The 22,800-nt window shown below is 44.9% G+C and overlaps 1 protein-coding gene across 1 annotated transcript in view; it reads left to right on the top strand.

Annotated features, from left to right (window-relative positions):
- Positions 1 to 22,800, top strand: part of FHIP1A (FHF complex subunit HOOK interacting protein 1A) — a 358,441-nt gene that overhangs the window by 138,951 nt on the left and 196,690 nt on the right. The window contains exon 4 of the mRNA XM_075335558.1: positions 11,189 to 11,815. Within this exon, the coding sequence (XP_075191673.1) occupies positions 11,189 to 11,815 (627 nt within the window). The remainder of the gene's footprint in view (positions 1 to 11,188; positions 11,816 to 22,800) is intronic.

Below are 22,800 nucleotides of genomic sequence, written 5' to 3'. Positions count from 1 at the left end.
GAGAGGACTGCTCAAAGAGACAATTCTCATATTTGGCATGTAGACCGTTCTCCCTTAATCTGTTCAGCACCTGATGAACATTCTTCCTGTGTGTAGGCAAGTCCAGTGAGAACATGAGAATGTTGTCAAGGTTTACCACCACACATGTGTAGAGCAGATCTTGGAATATATACTGTATCCAGACCAGATTGTATGCACCACGGAGGCACCACGGAGGTCGAGTTTGGAGAAAATGCTAAAACCTTGGAATCTGTCAAATAATTCTGATATAAGCAGCAGCAGATATTTGTTCTTGACCGTTATTTGATTAAGACCACTATAGTAGATATAATGCCGAACAAACCCATCCTTTATCTTGGCAAAGAATCCGGCTCTGGCCAGTGAGGAAGACTTTTGATGAAACCTCTTACTAGGATCTCCTTTATGTACTCGAACATAGCTTGGGTCTCAGCCGGGGGCAGAGGGTAGATATGGGTGAAGTAGACCCAGGGAGAAGGTCAATAGGGCAGTCATATGGTTTGTGTGGCTGCAGAGTCTCAGCCTCTTTCTTGTTGAAGATATCCGCAAGGCCCAGTAGGGAGACGGCAGACCTGTTAGGTTAGAAGTAGAGTTGAGCGAGTACCTAACTATTCATACTCGGTATACTCGTAACAAATACTGTCTAATACTTGCATATTCATTCTGAATAGCGTGTGCAATGCCAGTCAATGGGTAAAACTCGCAAAGTAGCGAGTAACCCGAATGCCGTACTATTTGCTACTCACACAAATAGTACGGCATTAGGGTTACTCGATACTTTGCAAGTTTTTCCCCATTGCCTTGCATTGTACACGCTATTCGGAATGAATACGCAAGTATTAGACAGTATTCATTATGAGCATAGCGAATATGAATAGTTAGGTACTTGCTGAATTCTAGCTATAGGGTCTCACAAGCAGCCGAGCAGATTGCACGGAAACAAGACAGCATTCGCAGCAGGAGTGACCCCACGTGAGCACGTCTCCAGATCTCCAGTCCAGAACTGGTTCATGCAATTTTCATTCTTACTGTCACATGACAACTAGCCTTTATTTCGTTTTCTCTCAATGAAGAAGGAGCTTTCATGAGCATGCGCACCACTGCTACATTCTAACAGAAATAAAAGTGTACCCTTTTGCTAATAGTTGTGAGTTTCGGCAGTCACACCCCAATGATTCATAAGTTACTTAGTTTCACTGGACAATCCCTTTAAGACCTTTTTTATATAGGAAGTTGGAGATTAATGGCAAAATGCTTAAAAAACGTTATTCGAGCTATTCCCTTTATTATATTATTTTTTTGCATTTTTACCATTCATCATAACTGACATCATACATCTATTGAGGACCTTATTATGACTGTGGGGTTATCAAAAAATGTATACCATGTAGCAATTGCTTTGATCCTGCAGAGCTTTACATATATTAGTCCTACTAATATTTTAGATGGTGGCGTTGGATTGGTAAGTAGTTGCCCAGTTTATTCTTTATTTTAATTTTTCTTCTATAATGTGATCTACTTTTAGTATTTCAGACCAAAAGTTAAAATTTACTAATGAAGTACATAATTGTAATTTACTGTTAATTTAAATTGGCAAGTGAAACAATTGAAGTCCGTCTTTTTAATAATTGTATGAGCAGAGTCACAAGTAGACCATGGGTATTATTGGATAAGCTAAATGGATACATGGTGTGGTAGGCTAATGCATAGTGGAGATGGTAATGCAGAACAGCAGATGTTGGGCTTGCTAATTGCAGAATGCCTAGTACAAAATCAAAATCATTTCTATGAGTTTATGTAACAAGGGAGTTTACAGCGGATAAAAGGTGATTTATCGTGAAATTAAACATCAGACGTGGTTAAAAATCTAATTAAAATAACACAGTATTCATTAATAGCTCAAAAAGTAACTATATATTTGGCTTCATCATTGCACTGAATGCTGGATGCATTTATGATAAACAGTTTTTCATTTATTTGACACACTTTCAAAATCGTGATGTCTAAAGAGTTGTGCAGATTTTCTCATTTAAAAATATTTTCCATTTTGGCTTCCATCCATTGACTTAAAGGGTATGGTCCCAAATAGCAGTAGTTGCATGTGGCTTAACAATAAACGCACTTGAGGAGGACAGATTTTCAATAAGATTGTTAAATATCTGCACAATTTTATAGCTAAACCTGCAGCCATTTAAAGGGAACCTGTGAGGTCCAATATGCACCCAGAACCACGAGTAGTAATGGGTGCATTTTTTTATTCCCTGCCTAACCGTCCCTGTATATACTAGCATAGATAAAGAGATCTTTAGAAAAAAAATTCCTTTCTCGCCTTTTCATTGGGGGACACAGACAGTGGGTAGTATGGTGTCTCCAGGGGAGGCGTGACACTAGATTTGCAAAAGTGTAAGCTCCTTCCCCCACAGCATATACCCTAGCTAGGCAGGAAACTAGCTCAGTTTTTTCTAGTATCAGCAGGGAGGCTATGTCTGGACTGAGCTCCACCAGAGGTGTCTCAGGCCAGCTTATTTTTACTTTTTATTTTGTTTTCTTTTTCTTATTCATTCTATTTTTGATAGGGGCAATACTAGGATGCCCTGCCACCCCCATTCCCCCCCGTGTACGGGCAGAGGAAACCTGGCGTGCACAAGCCGTCAGTCTTCCCTCGAGCCCAAGTGGTCGGGTCTGCGTACCCCTCCAGGCTCCCTGGAAGCACCTCACACCAAGGTAGCTCCAGATGGCTAAGCAGACCCGAGGACCTGCTTCAGCCTTGAGCCGAAGATGCGTCCCTGAGATCCCCGCATCCATCACCGACGCGTCTTCAGACGGAGCCAGGAGCAGGTAGGGAGACGACGAGTCATATGTCCCCTGCCTCCAAACCGCCGCCTGGAATGGCGCCGGTGGGGCAATGCAGGCCGTGATCCCGGGGAGCGTCATTAATTTAGCCCCCGGCTTCGGCCTGCATACTAGCAATGCCCCCTCTCACTGCTCTGGAAGCCGCTCCCTCACTCAGGAGCAGCTCCTTTCCGATTGGCCGTCACACTTAGTCCCAGCCCTGAGACCAATCAGCCTCCGGGGGCTGTCTCTCTCCTCCATGCTGCCAGGAACACTGGACGCCATTTTCCACGTGGGGAGCAGACTCGGGTGAGATCGCCTCCTTGGCTCTGCACTTCTGCAGCACTATATACCGCTCTGCTCAGCGGTATATCGCTGTCTCTCTAGCGGTGTGTGCCTGCTGGCTAGCGGTGTATATCAGCGGTATATACTGGCTCTGCCTGCAGGTATATGCCGGCTGTTTGACAGTATATGCCAGTTTGCTACGATATATACCGGCTGTGCATAGCAGTCACTTTATAATACTGCTAGTGGCTCCTCACTCATATAACTCTACCCCTATATGGCTGTAGGATTCAATTGCTGACATGCGTAACCACAAGGGTGATAAAGCTTCTCAGGCGTCCTATATGGACCTGTACTATGCCTGTACCACCTGTGGACGCTCGTTTTCTAATGGCCGAAGCTGTCCACTATGCCGGGGCTGCGATGCCCCTTCTAGCGTGTCACAACAGACCCCGTTGCCGGACAAGGATGCCGTGCAGTCTCTGGATTCTGCTGCGGCCACCGGCCAGGCAGCACCCCCGTCTGATGACGTAATGCCTGCATGGGCTCTTCTAATGTCTAAAAGGTTAGATGACCTTGACGCTCAGATATCCCAGCCGTCCTCAAGCTCCCACAGCCCCCCCCCCCCCCCCCCCCCCCCCCCCCCCCCCCCCCCCCCCCCCCCCCCCCCCCCCCCACCCCCCTTGACGCTCAGATATCCCAGCCGTCCTCAAGCTCCCACAGCCTTTCCCTGGCTCAGCTCCCTCAGAGGAGCACGCCTGCTTCGTCTGGTCCCTCTTCCCCAGAACGTAAAAAGGCGCCATTGCGACCTCTACGCCTCATCCGACTCGGACGATAGTCAGTCTGACCGAGGTTCTGTGACCTTTAGTAGTCACGATTCTCAAGACTCTGACTCTGATTCAGATGTCCTTTCTGAGTCTAGGCATATAGAAGACACACTAATTTCGGCTGTCAATCACTCTCTGTCGATCTCTGATCAGCCTCCTGACCCGAATTCTCAGTCGGCAATCAAGCGGGTCAAGAAGCCTCCTAAATCCTTTGCTCAGGATCCGGTTTTTCAGCAAATTATATCTAAACGGTGGGATCACCCTGATAGAAGGTTTAATAAAAAACCCTTCTCTTCATTCGCTTATCCCTTTCCCTGAAATGGTTAAGCCCTGGTCAGTACCCCCCATTGTGGATCCACCAGCATCCAGACTGGCTAAACACACGGTCATGTCTGTTTCAGACATCGCGTCTCTCAAGGACTCGTCCGACCGCGCAGTTGATGCTGCGGTCAAATCTATTTTCCAGGCTTCGGGCTCCTCTCTTCGCTCCCTGTTTGCCTTAACATGGGTCACGAGAGCTATGGGGGTGTGGAGCAAGAACCTACGCAGGATGCTTCGCTCTTGTAATATTCCCCCGGCGGCTTTTGAGATCCTTGATTTCTTCTCTCTAGCCTCTAATTATTTTCTTCACGGCTCCCTAGATGCAGCTAGTTTGTCAGCCCTATCGGCGGCCAATGCTGTCTTTGCCCGCAGAGTCCTTTGGCTAAAAATATGGAATGCGGACAGTGCCTCCAAGAAATCCCTGTCCACACTCCCCTTCCATGGCCTGCGTCTGTTTGGAGAATCCTTGGACAAACTCATATCTGAGACGACGGGTGGTAAAAGTACCATTCTACCTCAAAAGCGGCCTGTATCCAGGAATTTTAAAAAAATCTCCTTGGCACAGGCAGTTCTTTCGACCTGCCCCCCAAAAACCATCAGCCCAAGGATCGTCCCAATGCTCAGATCGATGATCCAGTACCTCAAGGGGCTCTTCTTGGCATTCCCACTCCAAGCAACCTAAACCCAAAGGACCTCGCTCTGTACAGGCCCACTCAGCATGACGCCAGGTATCCCTCAGATCCGACTCCTGTTGGAGGGCGGCTTCTGCTTTTTCGGGATATCTGGCTAGACCACACTCACGATGCTTGGGTTCGAGAAATCGTCACCTCAGGTTAAAAGATCGATTTCCATTCCCTGCCGGCCAACAGGTTTCTGTGTTTTCGTCTTCCAAAGTCCAAAACTCAAAGCCAGGCCTTATTTCAGGCCATAGCCTCTTTACAGAAAGCAAATGTTATCATTCCAGTGCCCCTGGAACAGCGCAGCAAAAGTTTCTATTCAAACCTTTTTGTCGTTCCGAAAAAAGATGGCTCTGTCTGCCCTATCTTGGACCTCAAATGGCTGAACAAATTCGTACGGATTTGAACTTTCCGAATGGAATCATTGAGAGCTGTGCTAGCCGCCATGGAACCTGGAGAATTCCTAGCTTCCATAGACGTTCAAGATGCTTATTTACACATTCCCATATGTGTCTCTCATCAACGGTTCCTTCGCTTTGCCGTAGGACACCGTCATTTCCAATTCAGGGCCCTCCCCTTTGGGCTGGCCACTGCTCCTCGGGTCTTCACAAAGGTCATGGCGGCCGTCATGTCCATTTTACACCCCAAAGGCATCCTGGTCGTTCCCTATTTGGACGACCTTCTTGTCAAAGGGTGCTCTCTTCAAGTTTGCCCAGAAAGCGTGCAGATTTGCCTAGACACGCTGTCAAGGCTAGGGTGGCTTATCAACTTCAACAAGTCATCCCTCATTCCTCATCAGCGCATCACCTTTTTAGGTATACTGATAGACACGGCTCAGTCCCGGGTTTTTCTTCCAGAGGACAAGAGGTCTTCTCTGATCCGGGCCACCCAATCCCTCCGCTCTCGCGGTCACACATCCCTTTGGAATGGAATGAGAGTGTTAGGCAAGATGGTGGCGGTCATAGAAACCGTGTCCTTTGCCCAATTCCATCTGCACCCTCTACAATTTGATCTTCTATCCTCCTGGGACAAGAATCCAGCTTCCCTAGACCGGTCAGTCCGCCTATCTCGGTCTGCGCTCAGCTCCCTCGTCTGGTGGACTCAAGCCTCATCCCTATCTCAAGGGAAGTCCTTCCGCCCGGTCCACTGGCAAGTAGTCACGACGGATACCAGCCTGATAGGCTGGGGGGCGGTGTTTCTCCACCACACTGTTCACGGATACTGTCCTTCCGAGCTCTCCCTGCACATCAATGTTCTGGAGATCAGAGCCATATTTTTGGCCCTTCAGAATTTTCAACCCTTACTATTGGGCCTCCCTGTTCGGATCAAGTCAGACAATGCCACGGCCGTGGCTTACATCAACCGTCAGGGAGGAACTCGCAGCAAAGCAGCAATGAAGGACGTATCCAGGATTCTTCTTTGGGCAGAGAAGCACATCCCCATTATTTCAGCTGTCCATATCCCAGGGGTAGACAACTGGGCTGCAGACTTTCTCAGCAGGCAAGATCTAGCGGCAGGGGAATAGTCCCTCCACGACAAAGTGTTCCATCAGATCACTCTTCGTTAGGGACTCCCGGATGTGGACCTCATGGCGTCTCGAATGAATGCCAAAATACATCCCTTCATATCCCGGTCGAGAGACCCGCTAGCGCTCGGCTCCGACGCCCTAGTCTTTCTTACAAAATTCTACAGAGTGCATACTCATGCTTCCGCGGATGCTGCTCTTGGAAGACAAGTCCTTCAGGCGGCAGTGGCCCATTTATAAGTGGCCACTGCTCGGTTTCTTGACAGTGTTGATATGTGTTCACTGCAGTTGCAGTTGTTAGTCAGCTCTTAGTCTGATGTTACACAATGTTAATAGTTCAGTTCCCACCCAGGGACTGCTTTGGGACATCCCACTGTCTGTGTCCCCCAATGAAAAGGCGAGAAAGGAAATGACATTTTTGTGTACTCACCGTAAAATGTCTTCCTTGGAGCCTTTCATTGGGGGACACAGCTCCCACTCTTATGGTTTTGGTTGTCCTTCTCCTACTGCTTTTACACCAAACTGAGCTAGTTTCCTGCCTAGCTAGGGTATATGCTGTGGGGGGAGGAGCTAACACTTTTGCAAATCTAGTGTCACGCCTCCCCTGGAGACACCATACTACCCACTGTCTGTGTCCCCAATGAAAGGCTCCAAGGAAGACATTTTACGGTGAGTACACAAAAATGTAATTTTCTAAAGATCTTTTATCATATGCTAATGAGCGTGGGGACTAGTCCCCCTGGGCGTTAGTTCCCTTTGCCAGTCGCCCCCATTAGCATGTTAGTATGCCCCTGTGGGTGTACTAACTTGCTAATGAATGTGCAGGGTCCGAGGATGATCTCACTCACCTCTCTGCCGCCATCACGTCCGACGCTGGATTTCGGCAAAGTGCACATGACCCCGGAGTTTGGGTCATGCGCACTACTTCAGTTTGAAGCTAGGACACATACACCCGGCTTCATAGTCCGCATGCCCAAACTCCGGGGTCATGCGCACTGAGGCGAAATCCCCAGTTGGACGCGATGGCGGCGGAGAGGTGAGTGAGATCATCCTCTGACCCTGCACACGCATTAGCATGTTAACACACCCACTGGGGCGTGCTAACATGCTAATGGAGCCAACTGGCAATGGGAACTAACGCTCAGGGGACTAATTCCCACGCTCATTAGCATACGATAAAAGATCTTTAGAAATACTTTTTCTAAAGATCTCTTTATCGATGCTAGTGTATACAGGGACGGTTAGACAGGGATTAGCAATATGCACCCAGCACTGCTCGTGGTTCTGGGTGCATTTTGCACCTGACAGGTTCCCTTTAACATTCACTTTTAACACCCTGATCACTACACATGCATGCGGGAGGGTGGTGCAACTCAGCTCGCCCCCTAATTCATGTGGTCTCCCGCTATTTTTTTGGTATGCCACTGAAAAGACATTTGTTTTTGTCCAAGTTTATATGTGGGTTTTCCAACAGCTTTATACACTATATCACAATAGTGAACACACCAATCACATTTTTGTCAATATTTTATTATGTCTTTTCATGGGACAATACTGAAGATATGACACTTTGATACAATGTATAGTAGTCAGTGTACAGCTTGTATAACAATGTAAATTTTGTGTACCCTCTAAATATCTAAACATATAGGCATTAATGTGAAAACCATTGTCAACAAAAATGAGTACATTCTTAAGTGAAAATGGCCAAATTGTGCCTAATTAGCTATTTCCCCTCCCTGCTGTCATGTGATTCATTAGTGTTACAAGGTCTCAGGTGTGAATGGGGAGCAGGTGTGTTAAATTTGGTGTTATCGCTCACACACTCTCTCATAGTGGTCACTGGAAGTTCAACATGGCACCTCATGGCAAAAAATTCTCTGAGGCTCTGAAAAAAAAGAATTGCTGTTCTACATAAAGATGGCCTAGGCTTTCAGATATCCAACACCTTTAAACTGAGCTGCAGCATGGTGGCCAAGACCATATAGTGGTTTAACAAGAAAGGTTTCACTTAGAACAGTTGTCATAATGGTCAACCAAAGGAGTTGAGTGCACGTGCTCAGCATCATATCCAAAGGTTGTCTTTTCAAAATGGACATATGAATGCTGTCAGCATTACTGCAGAGGTTACAGGGGTGGAGGGTCCACCTGTCAGGGCTCAGATCATACACTGCGCATTGCTTCAAATTGGTCTAGATGGCTATCATCCCAGAAGAAAGCCTCTTCTAAATATGATGTACAGGAAAACCTGCAAACAGTTTGCTGAAGACAAGCTGCCTAAGGACATGGATTACTGAAACCATGTACTGTGGTCTGATGAGACCAAGAGAAATTTATTTGGTTCAGATGGTGTCAAGTGTGTGTGGCGAGGAGTATAAAGATAAGTGTGTCTTGCTGGCTGTGGAGAGCCACAGTTCATTGAAGGAACCATGAATGCCAATATGTACTTTGACAAACAGAAGCAGAGCATGATCGCCTTTCTTAGAAAACTGGGCAGTAGGGCAGTATTCCAACATGATACTGGCTCCAAACACACCTTCAAGATGAGCACTGCCTTGCTAAAGAAACTGAGGAAGGCCCAGCAGGCAGACAGATACAGGAATGGATAGCAAGACCCTCCCGCTCCTATTGCACCTGTCAATCAAATAACAGTGCATTGCTGTAACTATACTTGGAACATATTTCTGAAATAGAACATCAAAATTCAGAATAAAAGGTATGCTTACATTCAGCATCCTAGCACCAGTATAGCACTGGCTTTATTTTCTATATGAAAATCCTACTGATTGGTTCCTTTAAGGTGCCACTAAAAGTGTAATATGAAGCTTTTGGGCCCTAAGCAAAATGTATATCTTCCACATGTCATCTGCACCAATGGTGCTTCTTTATGTGGAGTCCTTTGGGTCAACCTAGTTCACCAGAAGGTAACTGCCAAAGCTGTACCCCCTGCGAGTGGAAGAAAAGCGATTCCGACAGCTAAATAGGAAAGGGTTCTTTACAGTTAGAGCAGTCAGACTATGGAATGCCCTACCACAAGAGGTAGTAATGGCAGATACTATAACAGCTTTTAAAAAAGGGCTGGATGATTTCCTCAGTACACAAAACATTGTTGGTTATAAATGACTAAAGGCTACTTTACACACTGCGATATCGGTCCCGATATCGCTAATGTGGGTACCCGCCCCCATCTGTTGCGCGAGACGGGCAAATCGCTGCCCGTGCCGCACAACATCGCCCAGACCCGTTACACATACTTACCTGCCCGGCGACGTCGCTGTGACCGGCAAACCGCCTCCTTTCTAAGGGGGCGGTCCGTGCGGCGTCACAGCGATGTCACTGAGCGGCCTCCCAATAGCAGCGGAGGGGTGGAGATGAGCGGGACGTAACATCCCGCCCACCTCCTTCCTTCCTCATAGCAGCCGGGAGGCAGGTAAGGAGAGCTTCCTCGTTCCTGCGGTGTCACACGGAGCGATGTGTGCTGCCACAGGAACGACGAACTACATCGTTACTGCAGCAGCAACAATAATCAAGAATGGACCCCCCATGTCACCGATGAGCGATTTTGCACGTTTTTGCAACGATGCAAAATCGCTCATCTGTGTCACACGCAGCAACATCGCTAATGCGGCCGGATGTGCGTCACAAATTCCGTGACCCCAACGACTCCGCATTAGCGATGTCGCAGCGTGTAAAGCCCCCTTTAGTGTCCAAATGTAGAACTGGTGGAGGAAGGACCTAGGTCTTTTTTTCAACCTAAGTAACTATGTAACTATGTAACTATAGCTAAATCCTTGCCGTTCTATTAGGAAGATTATAAGCTGAAAATGCCTGAGATTATCCAATAATAAAATGGAAAAGTAGACAACTAATCTCGTTTCTATATATTACCAGCATAGCTTAAAAATGAGAAGATATCGTTTATAGCAATGCAGGCGTTAACATCTCCCCTGTATCCCATTCACTATATAATTTGTGGTTGAATTGTATGTGAAATGTATATTTTTATGTATTGTTTCCATTTGCCTGGTGTGTCTAATAGGGCATGATATAACGTGGACTGCGATGCAAATAGCTCCCTGTTTTCCACTATTTTACCTCTACAACTTCGATACCTAATTGTATTTATCAACTTTGCTTCAATTATTTATTTATAATACATGTTAGCCGAAAAGGCAATTAAAGTGGCTACCCCCGAGTGTAATTTCAGTTATATTTTATGAATATGAGAAATGCAATTATGCATAACAGAACTGTGGTTGCAGGTAATAAGGTACGGTAATGTTTTTGTTTTTTTTCCTATAAAGCTCATTTTAGAGATATGAGGACATCTGTCCGTTCACACATAGGTCATGGGTAGATTTAACATAATATACAAACGTAATGCGGCTCTGGGACCATTTGGCTCCTGTTTACCAATTGATAAAATACTGCAAATGAACGTTTTCAGCATCTTGATTGCACAGTGGTGATTTTATGTGATCACTGAGAGTGGTTCAAATTAAGCTTCATTAAGATTATTGCTCATTCTGAAGCACGCTTTTTGTTTCTCTGCTGCATAGGCTGATGTTTAAATTGTGTTTTCCTTCTACAAACTGCTTCACTCCAGCTTCTCAATAATATTCTAAGCACTATAGTTTCCAATAATTGTGCTAATTGCAAAACTGCTTTGTTTGGGTTTTTACATGATGATTGTTTTCTCCTAGGTTCAACGCATTTTGGAAAAACATGACCCTTTCAAGAATTCCCATGCAAGATATGGATCCATTACTCCAGACGAAGTTAGTGCGGTACAGAATTATGTGGAACATATGATCTTGCTTTTAATTGAAGAGCGGGTGAAAGATGCTGCTATGGGGCCTATCCTGGAGTTTGTGGTATCTGAGAACATTATGGAGAAACTGTTTTTATGGAGTCTCCGGAGAGAATTTAGTGATGAGACTAAGTTTGAGCAATTGAGGATGTATGAGTTATTAGTTACTCAATCTCACCAGCCTTTGCTACATCACAAGCCTATTTTGAAGCCATTGATGATGCTACTAAGCACATGTTCTTCTACAACAACTCCAAATGTGGAAACCAAACTAGTTGTCTTACTGAACCAGCTCTGTTCAATTCTTGCCAAAGATCCATCTATCCTAGAACTGTTCTTCCACACAAGTGAAGACCAGGGAGCTGCCAACTTCCTTATATTCTCCCTGCTGATACCTTTCATACATCGAGAAGGCACGGTAGGACAGCAGGCCCGAGATGCATTACTCTTTATCATGTCATTGTCGGCAGAGAACACCGTGGTGGCTAAACACATAGTGGAGAGCACGTACTTCTGTCCGGTAAGTTTGATAGTCTATATATCGTACTTATTTTAAGGTACTGTAAAAGTCAAAATGCAACATGTGGATTGTTCAAGGGAATCACAAATTTACTATAGGATGGTGATTAGATATGAGTGTTTGGTGTTCGCACCGAACACAGACTTTATCATAAAAACATAGTTCAGGTTTGGAGCTTGGGTACTTTACATTTGCTATCCACTTCCTCAAGCATCTCTGTGCTCGGGTACGCTCGGTGTTCAGCCCACTTGAAGTGTTCGAACGTCTCGCACTGGGGCTACAAACAGAGTTATCGGATTTAGTGTGCACCAAAAAAAATGGAAACATTTCGCCCATCCTCCCCTTGAAGTACCCTGTTTATGGCCGGCTACATGTGGGTGGAACTCGAACTGCCCAATTAGTGACTTCCATTGGAGTTCAGGTCAAGTTCGGGACACAAACCGAACTTTATTTAAAGTCCGGCTGAATCAGTCGACCTGAACTTCCATGGGTCCGTTCATTTCTAATGGTGACCTAATTTTTTTTTATATAAATAATCATACAATTGTTTGTTGTATGCAGCCATTAGAGACTACACATAGTTTTTCTCTAGCATTACTGGTAGACAGACTACATTTTATTCCTTTGTATCAGATTGTAATGTCAGAATGAAAATATTTAATTCTTCCCTTACATATAAGAGGGTGATTAGCAGACTGTCAGATTCCTGCCTTTTAGCTTGTGATAAAGGGATTGGCCACTTTATCTTTAATTTATAAGATGTGATGAGAACATGGTATATGACAGGTTCTTCAGCACTTGTTAATGTAAATTTCCTCAGAACCTACACATCATTTCTAGCCATAAAATGTCTGCAGATGGAGTAACGTGTGACCAACACCTCACAGGGAAATTCTGTTTTTCAATTTGGAGGATACTGTAAAAAAAATAAAAAAAAATAAAATATATACAAATGTTAATATTTTTCTGTTTCCTTTGTAAAAAAACAAACAAACATATATTTGGTATCTCTTTGTTTGTAAAAGTCCAAACCATCAAAATATAAAATCATTTATATATACAGCATGTTAAATACCAAAAAGAAATTAAAAGTGTATGTGCCAGAATTGCTGTTTTTAGTTGCCACATTTCCCCCCCCCCAAAAAGGTAATAAAAAGTGATCAAAATGGGATCCATAAAAATATCAGCTTGGTGTGCACAATACAAACCATTTTTTAACTATAAAAAAAAAAATCTAAAAATACCCCATAAACGTTGGGTATGTCTGTAATTATACTGACTTATAGAATCCTATTTGTAAGTTATTTTTACCACACACTTAAAGGGAATCTATCAGCAGGTTTTTGCTATGTAAGCTGAACCAAGCATGCAGAAAAGCCTAACACAAAGTTCAGGCTTGCCTGTTTTGTCACAGTCTGATCTTGTGTTTATTTGCTATGTTTAAGCAGCAGGACTCTTATTGTTTATTAAAGGAACTAGAAACTCACATTCATGGCAGTCTAACATGCCCCCTCCTCTCCTCTGATTGAGACCTCCCTGTCAATGTATAATCTCTATAGAGAGCCTGGTGTGGGCGGGGACAGCTCTCTGGACTATATGACTAAGGGTGCGCTCACACGAGCGTATGAATCGGACGAGTACAATGCGAGAAAATCTCACATTGCACTGACCAATGTTAGTCAATGAGGCAGAGCAGTTGGTCAGCTTTTCTCGCATCCAGATTCTGGATGCAAGAAAAGTTGCAACATGCTGCGATTGTATCCTGAAAACGTCCGAGACTCGCCAATACAAGTCAATGGGTGCGAGAAAAAAAACGGACTTCACACAGACAGCACACGGACCATCCTAGTTACGTCCGTTTTTATGGATGCAATTCTATCATGTAGCACTGAACACTGTAAATGCTCCTGTACAGGACTGTAAATGATCCTGTAAATGACTGTAAATGACTAATAGTTGCTGAGAAAAAAACGGATTGCACACTGAGAGCACACGGATAACGTGAGAAAAAAATCGTCCTACTCTCCTGGAAGAGAATGGGATCGTTTTTACATACGTTTGTGTGAGTCCAGCCTAAAACTAAAAATTCAGATTGTGTCAGAATGGCTGCAGCCTGTAATCTAAGTGATACCTCATTGGATTCAGATTCTTTTAGCCCATATCATGTTGTCCTCAAATGAGGTAGCAAAAACCTGCTGACAGATCCCCTTTAACACCGCAAATACAATAAAACAAAAGCAGAATTGATTTTTTTTTTTTAATTTACCCCACTTGGAATTTTGTTCTCATTTTGTCGTGCAATGTTCTGCTCTGTACTTGCTAGGTGTCATGGTGTCAGTGGACTCCGTACACACTGCAAAGTCTGACAGGCATTCTGATGTCTCTTAGTTCTTCTGCCAGAGTCAGGTGTCGGCTGTTTTATGTTCACTGGTTCTCAGGCCAACAGGAGTTAATTCCTGCTGGCTTGTGAACTGCTGCTAGGAGCTCAAGATGCTAATGACCACTCATAGCTGCTTTCACCCTTTTAAAAGGTGCTGGATCTAGTTCCTCATTTCCGATAATAACTCCAGCGTTGCTCCAGTGATTCTGGTCTTAGCATGTGATCCAGTTACTACTGATTAGAGTTGTGCGGATTGGCAATAATCCGGGTCCGGCGGATCTGTCGCGGGTTGTCACAGAAGTTCGGAATCGAGAGAGAGAGAGAGATCCGGACTTTTACAGTTCGGGTCCACTCAACACTACTCCTGATCAGTTCTATGCTGTCTGGTGTGGTATGGAAATATGCCTGTTGTCAGTTTATTTCTTCCTGTGCATGTGTTGTCTCTCCCCTTTGTCTGATTACAGTGTGTATGTATTTTTGTTCTCCCCTGTCTGCCTTATTTGTGGGGGAGTGGGAGTGTTAGAGGAGGATATGGACTGGAGTTAGGGTCACACTGGCGGTCCAGACCTCGCTACTATCAAACATACCTATGAGGTAAGGGACAGCGCAGGGTCCCCAGTCTGAGGACAGTCTAGATGCCCCTGCTCAGTTACATATCATTCCCGTGACACATTTTCAGAATATTTTATGTTAAAATGAAGGATGTCATTCAAAACAAAAAGTTGTCCCACAATACACTTTCCACAAAAGAAAAAAAAAATGTCGGTGTGATAAATCAATTCAATATCTACTCTACATTATTAATTAAACACACTATGTTGTGATTTATCAACTGTAGATTAATTTACATGTAGAAAGTACAGTATATTAGTTACCTTTTTGGATTCTAATATATGTTGAAAATTATTTTTTACCTATGATGGAAACCTAAAAAAATCCGTATTCAATGTTTTCCACTTTTATATTTTGGGCAGTTCCTTTAGTTTGACGGTCTGTGTCTGCCCTCTGCTGATATATGGCACTTGTGTAGAACCTCCCCGGTTACTTAGTCCCCAGCACTTGGGCTGTGATGCTTATGTACATTTTTTCTGCCGGAATAAAAAGCATAACAAGTCAGTGAATAATGCATTAATGTTCAGCCTAAACATATTTATCGCTGAAGATCCCAGACACCCTTGGTACTTACAGGAACACACCAAGCAGTGAAAGAGCAGCTTATAGAAAGAGCTGCTACTATCATTCACAGAGATAAGAATGGAAATAATCCAGGAACTTCTCTGAGCTAGAGATAAGGTACATGGGATATAGAGGCAGAAATGGATTATGCAATACATTATTATAAGAAAACCTGTAATAAATGATACTGACACCAAACTTATTGAATATTATGGAGTAAAATTGCTGCTGTGCTTTCCTAAGGGTTCAATAGAGTTTCAACAATCAACCAAATCTCAAACTCCTATTAACCATAGCCCATACAATACTGAAACTATAATCCAGTCCACCTAAAGGTGGTGTCACACACAGCGACAACGACGTCGCTGCTACGTCACCATTTTCTGTGACGTTGCAGCGACGTCCCGTCGCTGTCGCTGTGTGTGACATCCAGCAATGAGCTGGCCCCTGCTGTGAGGTCGGCGCTCGTTGCTGAATGTCCAGCTTCATTTTTTGGTCGTCGCTCTCCCGCTGTGACGCACAGATCGCTGTGTGTGACAGCGAGAGAGCGACGAAATGAAGCGAGCAGGGAGCAGGAGCCGGCATCTGGCAGCTGCGGTAAGCTGTAACCAAGGTAAACATCGGGTAACCATGGTGGTTACCCGATATTTACCTTCGTTACCAGCCTCCGCCGCTCTCACGCTGCCAGCGCCGGCTCCTGCTCTCTGCACATGTAGCTGCAGTACACATCGTGTAATTAACCCGATGTGTACTGTAGCTAGGAGAGCAGGGAGCCAGCGCTTAGTGTGCGCGGCTCCCTGCTCTCAGCACAAGTTGCAGCACAGCGACGCGTGTCGTTATGATCGCTGCTTCGGCTGCTGTGTTTGACAGCTATGCAGCGATCATAACAGCGACTTACAAGGTCGCTGCTACGTCACAGAAAATGGTGACGTAACAGCGACGTCGTTGTCGCTGTCGTTTAGTGTGACCCCAGCTTAAGAATAAAGCTGGATAACATGTCCATCCAATCAACAAATGACAACAATGGGGGCCAATAAAGAAATGTGGTGGGAGGGGCTTCATCAATCAGGATGTGAATTCCCTCTAAATATTAACTATCCAATCACAGACAATGTTCAAAATGACATAGGCTTCAGCAAAAATATTCTAGAAGTGTTTTAATTATAGCTAACCCATTCATAGCCATGAAAGAGATGGATATAATTAACACTAGTAAAGGCCTCAAAGGGTATTCTTATGTAATTAAATTACCGTACTTTAGTTAGTGAGACATCATAAAAACATGCAAGTTTGCAGTTAACTTGCATTACCTATTTGCTTTCATTCTCCTGCAATGACAGCTTTTATCTTACAGTGTACAATTTGTTGCCAAGGGGATCTACCTTCAGACGCTGGCCAAGTGTGCACAATAGCTACATTCCAGAGGAGGAGTTAGTTCCTGGAATCCAAACCACCTTTCTCTAGCCCATTTATTTTTATACAGCGGTTAGCTGCTCACCACCCACCCTCCTCCCTCTCAGCTCCTGAGCTGCTATTATCCATCCTGCAAAATCACCAGCCCTCAGAATTGTCATATTGCAGAGCAGTTAATCACTAATCCTAATCACTGCTTGCTTTTTCAAAAGCATACACTGATGAATATAATGCTAATAACATTTTGAACTTTTGACTTTCGGGCTCCATATTTCACCATCCACTACAGATTTGAGCATGAGATTGCCTTCATTTTATAGACAATTATCTTGGCTATTTCATACTTAAATTTGACTTGTTGCAGCTATTTAGCATATGAATAGTTATGCAGATTATTGTCAAGTTACTGCATTGTTACTGTTTTGCTCCTATTTGTGGAAAAATATTTTTCTTCCTGTATACTACAAATTACTTGTTCTCACATTCCCTAATAGATCAGTGTGTTATTAGGTTGATTCCCAAGTGAAAGGTCACTGGATTGAATCAAGGACCAACCATGAAGAAGATTTCCCAAGAAAAGAAAAACCACCATCTTCCAGCTCATCGATAGTGGTCTCTTGGCCAAGAAAATTTCCAAACTGCATCATGGGAGTTCCATAAGAGAAGAATACAAAATGAAGTCCGTTCATCCAATCAAAAGCCAAAATCAGTGAAATCATAATCTTCCATGCAAGCACCATGTGACACACATTACATAAGTCTGGAATGGTGGCCCAAAAAAGGAGAAGATGCTTTGACTTTAATAATGTCATAAAAAGCGTCGACTTGAGTTTGCATAAAAGTACGAAAATTGGGCAGTAGAAGATTGTAAACTGGTGATTCGGAGCAATGAGACAAAATTCAAAAGAATGGGCTCTGATGCATGCAAATGGGTCTGTAAGAAACTAAGGAAAAATGGGCTATCAGATTGAAAAATTGAAGGTACTGTCAAGTTTGGTAGAAGAAGCCTGATGATATGGGGTGTTTCACAGCCAACGGTATTGGATACTTGAACAGGATCAATGGTGGCCTCTATGCTGAGTTATATGTGAATATCCTACAAGAGGAGTTACTTTGTACACTGTAGCACTATGGGTATGAAATGGACGACATAGTGTTCCAGCAGAACAATGATCCGAAGTTTACATAGAGATTGGCAAAGAGCTGATTCAATGACAATGAGGTAGATGTGCTTGATTAGCCCCACCATTCTCCAGACCTTAACCCAATCAAACACTTGTGGGTAGAATGGAAGAAAAAGCTTTATAGATACCCAAGTGAGTCGATCAGTATGCACCAACATTGGAAACGTGTAGAAAAGACCTAAAATGACATTTCGGTCAAGACATGTTTGAATCTAGTCAAAAGCATGCACAAGGATTCAGCCAGTGTTGAAGACCAAAGATGGATTTACAAAATTCTAACAAAATAATAAAAATTAAATTGAGAATTCTAAAACAGTAACAATGCACTGACTTGATAAGAATTAGCATAGCTAATCATATGCTACATAGCTGCAAGTCAAATTTACGTATGGAATAGCAAAGATGATAGTCTCTCGCTCAATGCTTTAGTACATGGTGAGATATGGAGTCTGAAAGTCAAAAGTTCAAAACATTGTTACCCTTTTGCTCGTCAGTGTATATCAGAATACAAATATGGTGATCACTATCTAGTTTTCACAACTAGCACTGACTGACCATTATTGTCACAAAGTAGTATAAGCTCAGCGTTTGAACACAGATCCTAAACCAGAGGAGGAGTGCCCGCCCCCAGCAACATGGAAATGTAAGAGACTGGGAGCTGTTTGCTGCTCAAGACTGAACCTGAGAAAAACCTTGTAAATGAAATGCTAATAACTTGATGGGAGGAAAATAAGTTTGTATTAATCCCATGTGCCTCTGTAGCCACTAATTGGCAGTCAGATGCTTTCATTATTCTAATCAGGCACAATGAATAACATTACTTTGCACAGTGAATAGAGAAAAGACAGTCAGTAGATGTGTTCCTTAAAGGGAACCTGTCACCTAGAATATGCGTTCTGACCTATCAGCAGACGCATGTGTGCCCTAATTACACCTCCCTACCCATCCCTGTGCTGTAAAATTGTATAATATGAAAGTAATAAAAAAACGTTTTATTACCTTCATATTTCGTATGTAAATAGCAGGGAATGTAGTCACAGAGGCGGCGCCTTACCCTATGGACGTTTGCATATTTCCGTGGTATCACGCCCCTGTGGGCGTGATACCATGGAGCGACGTCCCCGTCACTCATTCTATCCTGCGCGCATTGCAGCAGGCTTCTCTTCCGGGTTCTCCTTGTCAGTTTCAGACACGCACTGCGCATGCGCAGTGCGCGTCTGAAGATGGCAATTGAACACCCAGAAAAGAAGCCTGCTGCAATGCGTGCAGGATAGAATGAGTGACGGGGACGTCGCTCCATGGTATTACGCCCACAGGGAAATATGCAGACGTCCATAGGGCAAGGCGCTGCCCCTATGACCACATTCCCTGCTATTTACATACGAAATATGAAGGTAAAACGTTTTTTATTACTTTCATATTATACAGTTTTACAGCACAGGGATGGGTAGGGAGCTGTAATTAGAGCACACATGCGTCTGCTGAGAGGTCAGAACGCATATTCTAGGTGACAGGGTCCCTTTAAATCGAAAAGTGAAAAACAAGAATCTAAATGTAAATTGCTAATTTTCAAAGGGAACGTCAGTAGTGCCACCACTACCTCATAATACCTCTCTTCTGTAATTTCCATACTGTGCCAGTAGATAAAATATAAGCTTAAAGGGAACCAATCACCAGGATTTTTGTATATAACCTAAAGCCAGTGTCCAGGCTGATTCTATACATACATGTACTGGTGAGCTGGGATGTTTAGGTTTTGAAATCCAAAAAAGTAAAGTTTATAAAATTACCTGCTTATTGAGTGGCAGTTGCACTGGAGCAGATAATATATTCATAGCTATCCCCTCCCTTTGTTAGCATTAGTATTATACAAACAATTCACTTTATCTGTTGCAGGACCTGTGTGAGGTCATACCCATGTGACCAGAAGGGGCAGGGCATCATCCAGCAAAGCTGGATACCAGGTAACATGGGTATGACCTCACACAGATCCTGCAACAAAGTGAATCGTTTGTATAATACTTATGCTAATTCTAACAGAGGGAAGGGATAACTATGAATATATTATCTGCTCCTGTGCAACTGTCACTCAACATGCAGCTAATTTTATAAACTTTACTTTTTTGGATTTCAAAACCTAAACATCAGAGCTGACCAGTACATGTATGTTTAGAATCAGTCTGATAGTGCCAGTATAGCACAGGCTTTAGCTTATATACGAAAATCCTGGTGATTGGTTCCCTTTAATGGGAACATGATGGCTGGCTGCATCATTTCTTCCTGGAATGTCTGACTCTGAAACACTGCAGTTTCATAAAAAGTATAGTTTAAAAGATGGCAGGAGACCAAGCAGCATGCGTAACTAGTTAAAAAGGTGTGACCCCAGTAGTCTCACTGCCAGTTGTAATGACTGACAGATCTCTCCTTATACACAGGGTAAGACTAATCACTCAAGGTGAATAGGCAGAGAAGCTGCTGAGAACCTGATTTTCCAACAAGTCACACTTGCGATTTGATCCCCGGCCCGCTTTGTTTCTCTCTGAAATGCTGCAAGTGTCGCGGGCGGAGGGGTTGGAGCTCGGGTCCGGTGCTTCTGCTCCTCGGTAGCTCGAGCACGGGGCCGGACCCGGGGGCTCGAGCAGCGCCTCCTCACCCACGAGTGAAAGGGGAGGGGGAGGTTGGTGGTGGAATGTCAGTTGTGACGCCACCCACGGGTTGTGGTGATGGTGGGCACCACCGCTGCTGGTGACTGGGGATCCCGGGAGCGATGGCGGAGAGCAGCTAAGGTGTTGACCCCTCCGTGGGTAGGGGCTGTTGGTCCCGGGGCCCCGGTTGGGGTGCAGGGAGGAGGGATTGGTGCAGGTGCAGATGCGGGGAGGCAGCGTGGACGCGGGTGCGACGTTGCGGTGCAGCGCGGTTCCGGATGGCAATGGTGTACTCACTCAGGTAGACAAGGACAGAGTCTCTGGTAAACCAAACAGCTGGATGGACGGGGCCCACAGTCGGCTGCGGTGCTTTCACTCTCCCCGGACGGGTTGATGGTGGCTGTCGTTCCCTGCACCTATGTGTAAGTGTTTGACTCCTATGGCTTCCCACGGGTAGTCCGCTCCCCGGCTTGTACGTGTCGGGAGAGCCCGTTTTGCCCGCAGGCGCTGGCCCTTGGATCTCTGGCCGTTGGCGGTGGCTCTTATCCGGACGGGTTGGGCTGTTCTGACGGGGCTTGGTTGGGAATGAACTCCTGAGGTCCAGACCGCAATCAGAGAATTTGACCTTTATGGCGGCTTCCGAGCCTAGTCGGGGTCTGAGTAGCCTGCCTTGGTGCTTGGTTTCAATCTGCTCCCCGGTTCGGTACCGGCGGGCCACCGCCCGACCCCGGTCCTACGGTTCCGCTGACTTCCACCAACTCCTGCAGACGGCTACCACCGTCTGCCGACCTTGCTGATTGTGCCTGGGCTCCGACCCAGACACACACACAGTTTACTCCTCTCACTTCCACTGTCTGCTACAATCTAAACTGCACTTCCCTCACTACTTTTCCCGCCTCCAGGCCTGTGAACTTCTCGGTAGGTGGGGCAAACTGCCTGGCTCCGCCCCACCTGGTGTGGACATCAGACCCTGGAGGGAAGCAACAAGGGTTTTGTTTGACGGGTGTTCCTGACCAAGGGAGGGGGTGTGTGTGTATGTGATGTTATTCTGTGACCCCTGGGGTCCAGGGCGTCAGACAAGGTTTCAGATTTAAACATATGAAGATGAGCTCATGGATCCAGTGTCTGATGCTCCTGTGGTTCTAGCAGAATGTATTAGCTGTCATGGTCCCCGTTCCATGTGCTGTCACAATATACTTATTACTTCTACTCAACTAAGTGGGCCGAGACACTGCATAGTCAAACTGTTCACATCTTACTGTCAACCTAAAATGCTTCATTGACGTCTTTGAGAACATGGCCTGTGATGACTTTACCTGTCCTCAGGGACATCAGTCGTGCCAGTCAGGGCAAGAATAAGGCGTGAACTACAGAGCATTACTCTGCAGTGTCACCATCTCCTTAAGTGGACAGCTCTAACTAGCATACAGAGCTAATAAGCATTAATTTTTATTTTTAGCAAAATATCATGTTGGCTCCTCCAAGGACTAGAGTTGAGCGCGGTTCGTGGTTCGTGGTTCTCCAGTTCGCGGCTCGAGTGATTTTGGGGGCTGTTCTAGATCGAACTAGAACTTGAGCTTTTTTGCAAAAGCTCGATAGTTCTAGATGCGTTCGAGAACGGTTCTAGCAGCAAAAAAAACAGCTAATTCCTAGCTGGCTTTCCGCTGTAATAGTGTGAGTCACTCTGTGACTCACACTATTATGACATTTCAGTGTATAGTGTGCGGGAACAGCGCATTCAGATCACTGCTGTTTTTTTTTTTTTCCTTGTCTTCCTTCCCTAAGCGCGCGCGTGTAGTGGGGAGGGCCAGCATGTCAGCCAATCCCAGACACACACACAGCTAAGTGGACTTTTAGCCAGAGAAGCAACGGCATGTGTGATAGGATGTCCATGTCACATGTCCCTGCATTATAAAACCGGACATTTTCCTCCAGCACGCCATTATCTGCCTTCTGCGTCCTTGGTGTCAGACATCACTGGCGCAGCTCCTATCGCCGATACAGCTGTATACGCTCCATACACAGCGCTGTACAGCTTAGGGATAGCACTTTCTATCAGTCCTTTTAAGGGCTCGTACCGGCAGGGTCAGAGCTATAGGTGACAGGTCCTGAAAACAGAGTTTAACAGCTACACAAGATGACAGCGTCTGTGTAGCTAAGGTCAGGGATTTCCTCGCTGCATTTCCC

The sequence above is a fragment of the Anomaloglossus baeobatrachus genome, chromosome 1, assembly GCF_048569485.1.
Source record: "Anomaloglossus baeobatrachus isolate aAnoBae1 chromosome 1, aAnoBae1.hap1, whole genome shotgun sequence".
NCBI lineage: Eukaryota > Metazoa > Chordata > Amphibia > Anura > Aromobatidae > Anomaloglossus > Anomaloglossus baeobatrachus.
Note: the sequence above shows the minus strand (reverse complement) of the source record. Positions and strands in the feature narration are given on the sequence as shown.